The sequence below is a fragment of the Bison bison genome, unplaced genomic scaffold (genome assembly GCF_000754665.1).
Source record: "Bison bison bison isolate TAMUID 2011002044 unplaced genomic scaffold, Bison_UMD1.0 scf7180017864492, whole genome shotgun sequence".
Taxonomy (NCBI): domain Eukaryota; kingdom Metazoa; phylum Chordata; class Mammalia; order Artiodactyla; family Bovidae; genus Bison; species Bison bison.
Window position 1 is genome coordinate 7,176,020 of NW_011495051.1, and position 8,586 is coordinate 7,184,605.

Genomic DNA, 8,586 nt, shown 5'->3' on the forward strand with positions numbered 1-8,586 from the left:
TATATATATATATATTTTTTTTTTTTTAAAGAAAAGAAGTGGAAAATGGGCTCTGAGGAGGCAAGAGTTAGAAGCCATCCAGAGGAAGTTATCAAAGTGAAGGATGATGCTGGCTACACTAGGGCAAAAGAGGTAGAAATAGGAAAGAGATCTATCTGGCTCAGTCACATCCAACTCTTTGCGACCCCATGGACGGTAGCCCACCAGAATCCTTTGACCATGGAATTTTCCCAGCAAGAATACTAGAGTGGGTTTCCATTCCTCGTCCAGGGGATCTTCCTGACCCAGGGATTGAACCCATGCATGTACTGCACTGCAGACAGATTGTTTACCACTGAGCCACCAGGATCTCTCTGGAGGAAGCTTTAAGACAGAATAGAGAATTGCTAACAAACTGGGTATAAGTGGGAGAGAAAAAGAGAAGATGAGGATGACATGAAGGTTTGGGACTTGAGCACCTGGAAGGACGGAGTTGCCATGAGCTGAGATGGGGAAGATTCAAAAAGGGCAGTTTTGGGGAAAGATCAAGGATATACTCAATTTTGGACAAATGGTTTTGAGCTTCCTGTGGAGACATCTAGAAGGCAGTGTAGATATGGATATACGAGCCTCAGGGGGGAGGCTAAATTGGGATGTCTTCAGTGTAGAGGTGGGGCTTCCCAGGTGGTGCTAAGTGGTAAAGAACCCACCTGCCGATGCAGGTAGACATAAGAGACGTGGGTTCAAACCCTGGGTCAGGAAGATCTCCTGGAGGAGGGCATGGCAACCCACTCCAGTATCCTTGCCTGGAGAATCCCCATGGACAGAAGACCTGGCAGGCTCCAGTCCATAGGGTCGCAAAGAGTCGGATAAGACTAAAGCGACTTAGCATGCACTCATGCAGTGTAGACAAGACTCAGAAAACCCGAGACTGGATAGGATCAAGTAGTATGTGTGGTCAGATGAAAGAAGAGCCTCTTCAAAGGCAAAGGAGATGGGTAAGGGGCAACCAGGGCGGTGGCTGCCCACCTGGAAACCAGCCCCTCCCCCCCAAAAAAAGAAAATCTGCAGGAGAAGCGGGATCAGCCAGGTTTCAGATGCTCTACCAAGAGACGAGAGATGAGAACCAAGATGTGGGAGAAGGAAGGACTAGGTGGGGGTTCAGGCCCCTACTGTTGCTTCCCTCTCTCCAGCAAGCCCTGGAGCATCTGGACTACCGGCTGAACGAAAAGGTGAAGCAACTGAACGCTCTTCGGCACCAGCTGGGACTGCGGCAGAAGTGGCTGGAGGAGCTCCAGCTGCAGCACAGTTTGCGCGAGCTGGAGATAGCCGAGGCGCAAGACAGCAACACCGAGGTGGCCAAGGTAGGGCCTGTGGGTCTGCAGAGCCCTGGATCCTGCAGGAGGCACTGAGAGGGGAGGGATCCAGCCCAGGCTTGCTTCCCTCTTGTTATTATTCAGTTTGCTCAGGCGTGTCCAACTCTTTGAGACCCCGTGGAGTGCAGCACACCAGGCTTCCTTGTCCTTCACCATCTCCCCGAGTTTGCTCGAACTCTTGTCCATTGAGTCAGTGATGCCATCCAAACTCATTCTCTGTCACCCCCTTCTCCTCCTGCCTTCAATCTTTCCCAGTATCAGGGTCTTTTCTGTGAGTCTGTTCTTCACATCAGATGACCAAAGTATTAGAGCTTCAGCTTCAGCACCAGTCCTTACAATGAGTATTCAGGGTTGGTTTCCTTTTTGGATTGACTGGTTTGATCTCCTTGCTGTCCAAGGGACTCCCAAGAGTTTTCTCCAGCACCACAGTTCAAAAGCATAAATTCTTCAGCAGTCAGCCTTCTTTATGGTCCAACTCTTACATCTGTACTGGAAAAACCATAGCTTTGACTATACGGACCTTTGTTGGCAAAATGATGTCTCTACTTCCCTCTAGACCATGCGGAACCTAGAGAACCGCCTGGAGAAGGCCCGGATGAAGGCAGAGGAGGCTGAACACATCACCAGTGTATACCTGCAGCTCAAGGCCTACCTACAAGTAGGGATCAGGTTGACTGGGGGTAGGTGGGGGGCAGCAAATGGGAGGGCCAGCCAAGTTAGGGACATCAGTCACAGGCTCACCCATCTTTCACGCCCAGGAGGAGAGCCTTCACTTGGGGAACCGGCTGGACTTTATGGAGGCTGAGGTGGTGAGGACGAAACACGAGCTGGAGGAGCTGCACCTAGTGAATCAGGAGGCGCTCAACGCCAGGGACATCGCCAAGGTGCCAGCCCACGGGCCCCTGGGAATCCTGCCCTTCCACTGCCATGGTCTCCTGACCTCAGCATCTGAACCCCAGCTGCCCCGAAACCCATCCCATCTCTGTCCCAGGACCCCACAACTTGCCCCAGTTGTCTTGAGTTGGGCCTGCAGCCCTGGCCCAGAGCCCCAGTAGATGCCAACAGGTCCTGTCGTTCCCCCGTCCACCCTCCAGAACCAACTGCAGTATCTGGAAGAGACCGTGTTCCGAGAGCGCAAGAAGCGCGAACGCTACCTAACCGAGTGCAAGAAGCGCGCGGAAGAGAAGAAACTGCAGAACGAACGCATGGAGCGCAAGGTGGGCGCACCAGGATTACGGGCCTGAGATCCCAGCCTGCTCCTGCTTGGACCCGGACCTGCGGGGTCCCCGCCGCTCCCCTACATTGGCCCAGGCCCTAGACCCTTCGGCAGTTCGAAGTTTCTCCTAACTCTGCCCCCAGCTCCCCATATGCCAGGGCTCTTCCCATATCCCTGACCCCGCCCTCCAGCCCTCCCCTTACTCTCCAGGGGTCCTCATCCTTCCCCGCCAAACTTGCCCATATCCGAAATTGACCCCGCCTCTAACCGGCCCCTTACCCGACAGGCCCCGCCCCTACGCTCTTGACCCGCCCGCTGACGCTGCCTCTGAGGCCTCCCTCTAACCAAGCACTCCTGACCCCTACCTGGATGCCCTGCATGCGTGCATGCTAAGTGGCTTCAGTCGTGTCCGACTCTTTGCGACCCTATGGACTGTAGCCTGCCAGTCTCCTCTGTCCATGGCATTCTCCAGTCAGGAATACTGGAGTGGGTTGCCATGCCCTCCTCCAAGGAGATCTTCCCGACCAGATCTGGACCAGATCCCGACCAGAGATGGAAACTGCCTCTCTTGTATCTCCTGCATGGGCAGGCTGGCTCTTTACCCCTAGTGCCCCCTGGGAAGCCCCGACTTGGCCCCAAGCTTGGGCCCCACCCCCTTCATGAACCCGGTCGGGAGGTATCTTCCCAATGCCCCTGGCCTCTGCCCTAAGCCCTCAGCTGCTGACTGACCAGGCCCTGACCCCCATCCATGAGCAGACCCAGCGTGAGCACGTGCTGCTGCAGTCTGACGACACGCTCCAGGACAGCATGTACTCCAAGGAGGAGGAGCTGAAGCGGCGCTGGAGCATGTACCAGATGGAGGTGCTCTTCGGCAAGGTCAAGGACGCCACAGGCGTGGCAGAAACACACGTGAGTGTGCCCTCAGCCCTCAAGCTCCCAGATGGCCTGAGCCGACCCTGGGAAGCCGACGCACCCAGCCTCCTTTTTCTGCCCGGTCAGTTCCTCAGTGTACAAAAAAAGACACCCCTCCCTCCTTCAGCTGCTGCCCCGTTTCTCTGCTACCTCTCACAGCAAAAGCGACACGAATTATCTACACTGGCCACCATCCTCTCTTCTGTTCCTTATTTAAAAAAATAATTTTGTTTATTTATATTTGGCTGTGCTGGGTCTTCAGTGTTGTGTGGGCTTTTCTCTAGATGCTGGGAGCGGGGCCTGCTGTCTAGTTACGATGCTCCATGGGCTTCTCATGGCAGTGGCTTCTCTTGTTGCAGACCAGAGGCTCAGTAGTTGCAGCCCCTGGGCTCTAGAGCACAGGCTCAGTAGTTGTGGTGCACAGGCTTCGTTGCTCTGCGGCTTGTGGGATCTTCCCAGACCAGGGATGGAACCCATGTCTCCTGCACTGGCAGGCAGATTCTTTGCCACTGGACCACCAGAGAAGCCCCTCTCTCCTGTTCCTGCATACACTGGCACTGACTTCTTTGGCATGTCAGCACTAGGAGAATGGGCAATGTTGTCTTTCCTCTCCTGTATCTTCAGTCTCTATAGCAGGGTCTGGGGCCCAGTACCAGCCTCCATCCCAGAGAAGCTGGGCCCCTACCCTGGGGCCCGCACTTGGCAGCATCTTCCTCAGAATTTTCTAAGACTTTAGGTCCCCGGATGTGAAAGTGTGAAAGTATTAGTCGCTCAGTCACATCAGACTCTTTGCGACCCCATGGACTATAGTCTGCCAGGCTCCTCTGTCTGTGCAATTCTCCAGGCAAGAATACTGGAGTGGTAACCATTCCCTTCTCCAGGGCATCTTCCCTATGCAGGGATTGAACATTGCAGGCAGATTTCTTTACCATCTAAGCCATCATGGACGTCTCTGGCTGGTCAACACTAATTCCCCTGGATCCCTGTCTGATCTCTCTGTTTGGGGAGCTCTCCAACCCACCACTCATCTCATGGGGGTGACCCCCAAGGAGTTCCAGGACTTGGATGTATTAGGTCATCTGGAGCGCTGTGGCCAGACATCTTTCCAGAAATTGGCCTTGGGGGTGGGTTGGTCCCACGACCAGTCACATTTTCTCATAGGAGGGGGCGTTGTTTGCACATTGATTTTGGAAAGCAGCTGTGCTCACTGCTGTCGCTGCCCCAACATCTGATTTTGGTTGATTGATTTTCCTTATATAGACAAAGAAGGGCCTGCAAAAATCATTCGTTCAGGGTTGCACACCCTTAAGGCAGCCCTGAGTCCAAGGCTCACAGAGTGCTGAGACAGCATTATGCAGAAGCCATCATCAGCTCAGGCGACTTGTCCCGCGCATCCCTGGGAAAAGAGGAATGGGACAAGCCCCTGGCTCTGACGGGTCTGTCTGGCCCACCCCCTCCCCCTCAGGCAGTGGTGCGGCGGTTCCTGGCCCAGGGTGACACCTTCACGCAGCTGGAGATGCTGAAGAGTGAGAATGAGCAGACGCTGCTGAGACTGAAGCAAGAGAAGCAGAGGCTGCAGCAGGAGCTGGAAGACCTCAAGTACTCAGGGGAGGCCCTGCTGGTGAGGTGAGGCCCCATGGTGCCCAGTGGGGGTAAGAGCGGGGCCAGTGTGGTCAACAGTGCCCCAGTGGTGGTCTCCCTGCTCCCTACAGCGAGCAGAAGCGGCAGGCTGAGTTGCAGGGGCGCCTCAAGATGGAGGAGCAGCGGCGTGCTGATGCGCAGAATCAACTGGACCGAACAATGAGGGCCTTGCAAATTACCAAGGAGGGCCTGGAACACCTGGCCGGCAAGCTGAACCACATCGTAGTGGCAGGTCCCACCTACGAGGAAGGCTCACCTGGAGCCTCCCTAGACACGAAAGGCAGTGCCACCCCACAGGTGGGGTTCCCACCCTGAAGTCCACTCCAGAGAACCCACCCCAGGCCCTGTTCAGGATATGAGAAGCCTGAACACATGGGAAACCCCAACCCACTCCCGAGTCTCCACCCCCGATCTCAGGAGGCACCCCCTTACTATTCAAGAGGCCCAGGACTTCAGAGATCCCTGTCCCATTTCAAATCCCACCCCCATGGGAAAGTCCCATCTAGCCCCCCAATACACACTCAAAATCTAAAAGATACCCTGCTCCAATCCCGAAGCAGCCATAGACAAGAGAGGCCCAACCTACCCACTGTGGAATCCTATTTCTTTTATTTTCACTTTCACCAAAAACTTTATTGAAGAAAGTATTCACCATTTTGTTCCACTACTTTCTGCCATTTTTCAGTTGTCATTGTTGTTTAGTCGCTCAGTCGCATCCAACTCTTTTGCGACCCCATGGACTTTAGCCTGCCAGACTCCTCTATCCATGGGATTTCCCAGGCAAGAATACTGGAATGGGTTGCCATTCCTTTCTCTAAGAATCTCATTTCTTAAGAAGGTCTTCCGGCAATGGCCTCTCTCCAGTTAATATCCCAGCCTGCCCTCTCACTAGAAGGCTCCCCCTCCCTTCCACCATCCCCCTGCCCATCCCTTGGCTTGGGTCTCTGGAGTTCAGAGGTGTTGCCTCACAAGCTTGGCCCTTGACGGCAGAGTCCCTACCCCACAGAGGGTAGCACCACTCCGGTGGATGGCCCCCACCTTCAAAGCCCTGCCCCCGGGGTGGGGCCTCCCAGGGGCCCCGCCCCTCCCGGCTCATCCGGCTCCGCCCCCAGCCGCAGGAGACCGGACGCTCTGTCGGAAAGATGGATCCCAAGATGGATGACTATCTGCCCAACCTGCTGGGCCTGGTGGAGGAAAAGCTGTTGAAGCTGCATTCGCAACTCGAAAACCACAACGTGCCAGAGATGCTGCGCCACATCGTTGACCGCGAGGTGCCCATTCAGCCAGGGGCTGGGACGGCAAAGGAGGGGTCGGGGCAACCCCCTGGAGGCCAGGGAGGAGGGTGATGGGCCGGGAATGGGCCTTAGGGACAACAGGTGAGGTTTAAGGAGCCAGGGATGAGCCAGGAGAGTTACTAGAGGTAACTCTGATAACCTGGTAACTCGGCAGACCAGAGGTCAAGGCCGCAGGGTGAGGGGTGGGGGGTGGGAATCTGGGGTCTGCTCTCTAGAGGACAAAAGGTGGCACCTAGAGACCAGGGGCGGGCCTGGGGGGCAGGCTGGGTATCGGGGTGCACGCTGAGAATAAATGCTGCACCCAAGGAAAACTTTACTAGAGTGGGCAGAATTTCCCTGAGGATCCAGTGGTTAGCGCCCTCTTCGCTTCCAATGCAAGGGGCGCGGGTTCGATCTCTGGTTGGGGAATTGGATACCACGCTGCATGGCACGACCCCTCTCAAAAAAAAAAAAAAAAGGCAGAGGAGTGGGCAGAGGTGTTGAATAGAGTCGGGGAGTCGGGGTACATCTCAGAGGGGGATGGGGAGAAGGAGAGGGCACGGACCTCGCTACATCCCTTGCTAACTCACACACATCTGTCCCGCTCCCTCCTCCCCCTAGTTCTACGCCACCCTCGAGGGAAAACTGCCGTCGTACAACACCCGCATCGCCCTGCCAGTCGCCGGTCACAAGGACAAGTTCTTTGGTCAGTACGGGCAGGGAAAGGGGGCGAGGCTGGGAGCCCAAGCAGTGCATCGGGAGGTGGTCAGGAGCCGGACATATAGGGCCCAGGTGGGGATGGGGTGGTAAAGGCCGGGGAGAGAAATCTGATCCGGGAATGGGAATCTCTCAGACGAGGAGGAGAGTGAGGAAGATGACAGCGACGTGGTGACCCGTGCGGCGCTCAAGATGCGTTCCCAGAAATTAATCGAATCCCGCAGCAAGAGGCGCGGTCGCTCACGAAGGTCCTAGACGCGCGCTCGCGCCCGCCTGGCGTTTCCGGGCCCCTGCTGCGGGGCCCACGGGGCCCCTTTAAGGGCTGAACGCGGCCCGGACAGGGGAGCGGAGCTGGCAGGCGATGCCCAGAGTGAAAAAGGGGGCTGGGCCGCCGGATGTTCCCACAGTAAATTTCCCCAGGCTGGTCCACGCCGGTCTCGGAATCGCGCAATAAAGGTCACCGACAAGCCCCTTGAGTATTCGCCTCTCCTTGATCCTGCACCGCCCCATAAACGGCTGTCTCTCAAATCCAGGGCCACAGCCTCAGCCGCCTCCGACCCGGGAGTGATGACTCCAAGGGTTCAGGACACAGATTGGTCTCCTCCGCCCCTCCAGAGAAACGAGATACCGCCAAACCTGGGGCAGACCAGCCCTCCCCATCTGAGCAAGGGTACTCCCCCCAGAGGACGCAGACCTGTCCCTGTGTTAGCTATGCACACTAACTCCCCCACACGTGGGAACACAAAAAAATACCCCTCCCCTGGTGGGGAGTGTCCTTTCTCCAGGGCTCAGATTCACACACGTTTATCGGGAGAACCCGGGCCGCTTCCCAGGAGCCTGGGTTGGGCGCTGGGGTCCGGCAGGGGCGTCGGAGAACTGTGGGTCCACTCCGCCCCGCCCCCACACGGCCCATCCGCCCCGCCCCGCCCCGCCGGCCCAGTGCCCCGCCACTGCTCCCCAGCTGGCCCTTCCGCCTCACTCAGCAGTGCAGCAGAGCGGGCCGAGCGCGGACCATGGAGCGCACAGCAGCGGGCAAGGACCTCGCCCTGGTAAGGGGACCTGGAGTCCCAGGACCCTACATCCCTGGCAACCCCAGGGTCCAGAAACTCCAGGCTCCCAACTGTCCCCTTGGACTCTCTCCACAAATTAGGCTCCTTGGAACAGCCTGGGGGGTTCCTACCTCGGGCCTCTGGGCCCCTGACCCAGTGAAATGGCTGGTTCCTTTTCGGGGGGAGTCTCTGACAGCATCTATGGGAGAGATCATAGACAGACTCCGTGCGACTGGACACCAAAGTGCCACCCCATCCTTCCAAAGACCAGAGAGGAGGGTACCGGCGGCGCCGAGGGACTTCCCTGAGCCTGGGCAGGGAAGGGAGGATGAAACGAGGGCCCAGGCTTGAGTCCACTGGAGAGGTGGGCAGTGGTCCCGGGACCCTTCCCTTCGCCGCGTCCTGAGCCCGCCTCCGTGTCC

At 56.9% G+C, this 8,586-nt stretch overlaps 1 protein-coding gene across 1 annotated transcript in view; it reads left to right on the forward strand.

Moving 5' to 3' along the window:
- The window catches only part of CCDC151 (coiled-coil domain containing 151), a 10,993-nt gene extending 3,402 nt beyond the window's left edge, over positions 1 to 7,591 (forward strand). Inside the window, exons 4-13 of the mRNA XM_010828314.1 lie at positions 1,173 to 1,343; positions 1,912 to 2,013; positions 2,114 to 2,239; positions 2,450 to 2,572; positions 3,328 to 3,480; positions 4,949 to 5,109; positions 5,196 to 5,421; positions 6,237 to 6,395; positions 7,020 to 7,104; positions 7,252 to 7,591. Of these exons, the coding sequence (XP_010826616.1) occupies positions 1,173 to 1,343; positions 1,912 to 2,013; positions 2,114 to 2,239; positions 2,450 to 2,572; positions 3,328 to 3,480; positions 4,949 to 5,109; positions 5,196 to 5,421; positions 6,237 to 6,395; positions 7,020 to 7,104; positions 7,252 to 7,370 (1,425 nt within the window). The 3' untranslated portion in view covers positions 7,371 to 7,591. The remainder of the gene's footprint in view (positions 1 to 1,172; positions 1,344 to 1,911; positions 2,014 to 2,113; positions 2,240 to 2,449; positions 2,573 to 3,327; positions 3,481 to 4,948; positions 5,110 to 5,195; positions 5,422 to 6,236; positions 6,396 to 7,019; positions 7,105 to 7,251) is intronic.
- Positions 7,592 to 8,586: the final 995 nt, after the last annotated feature.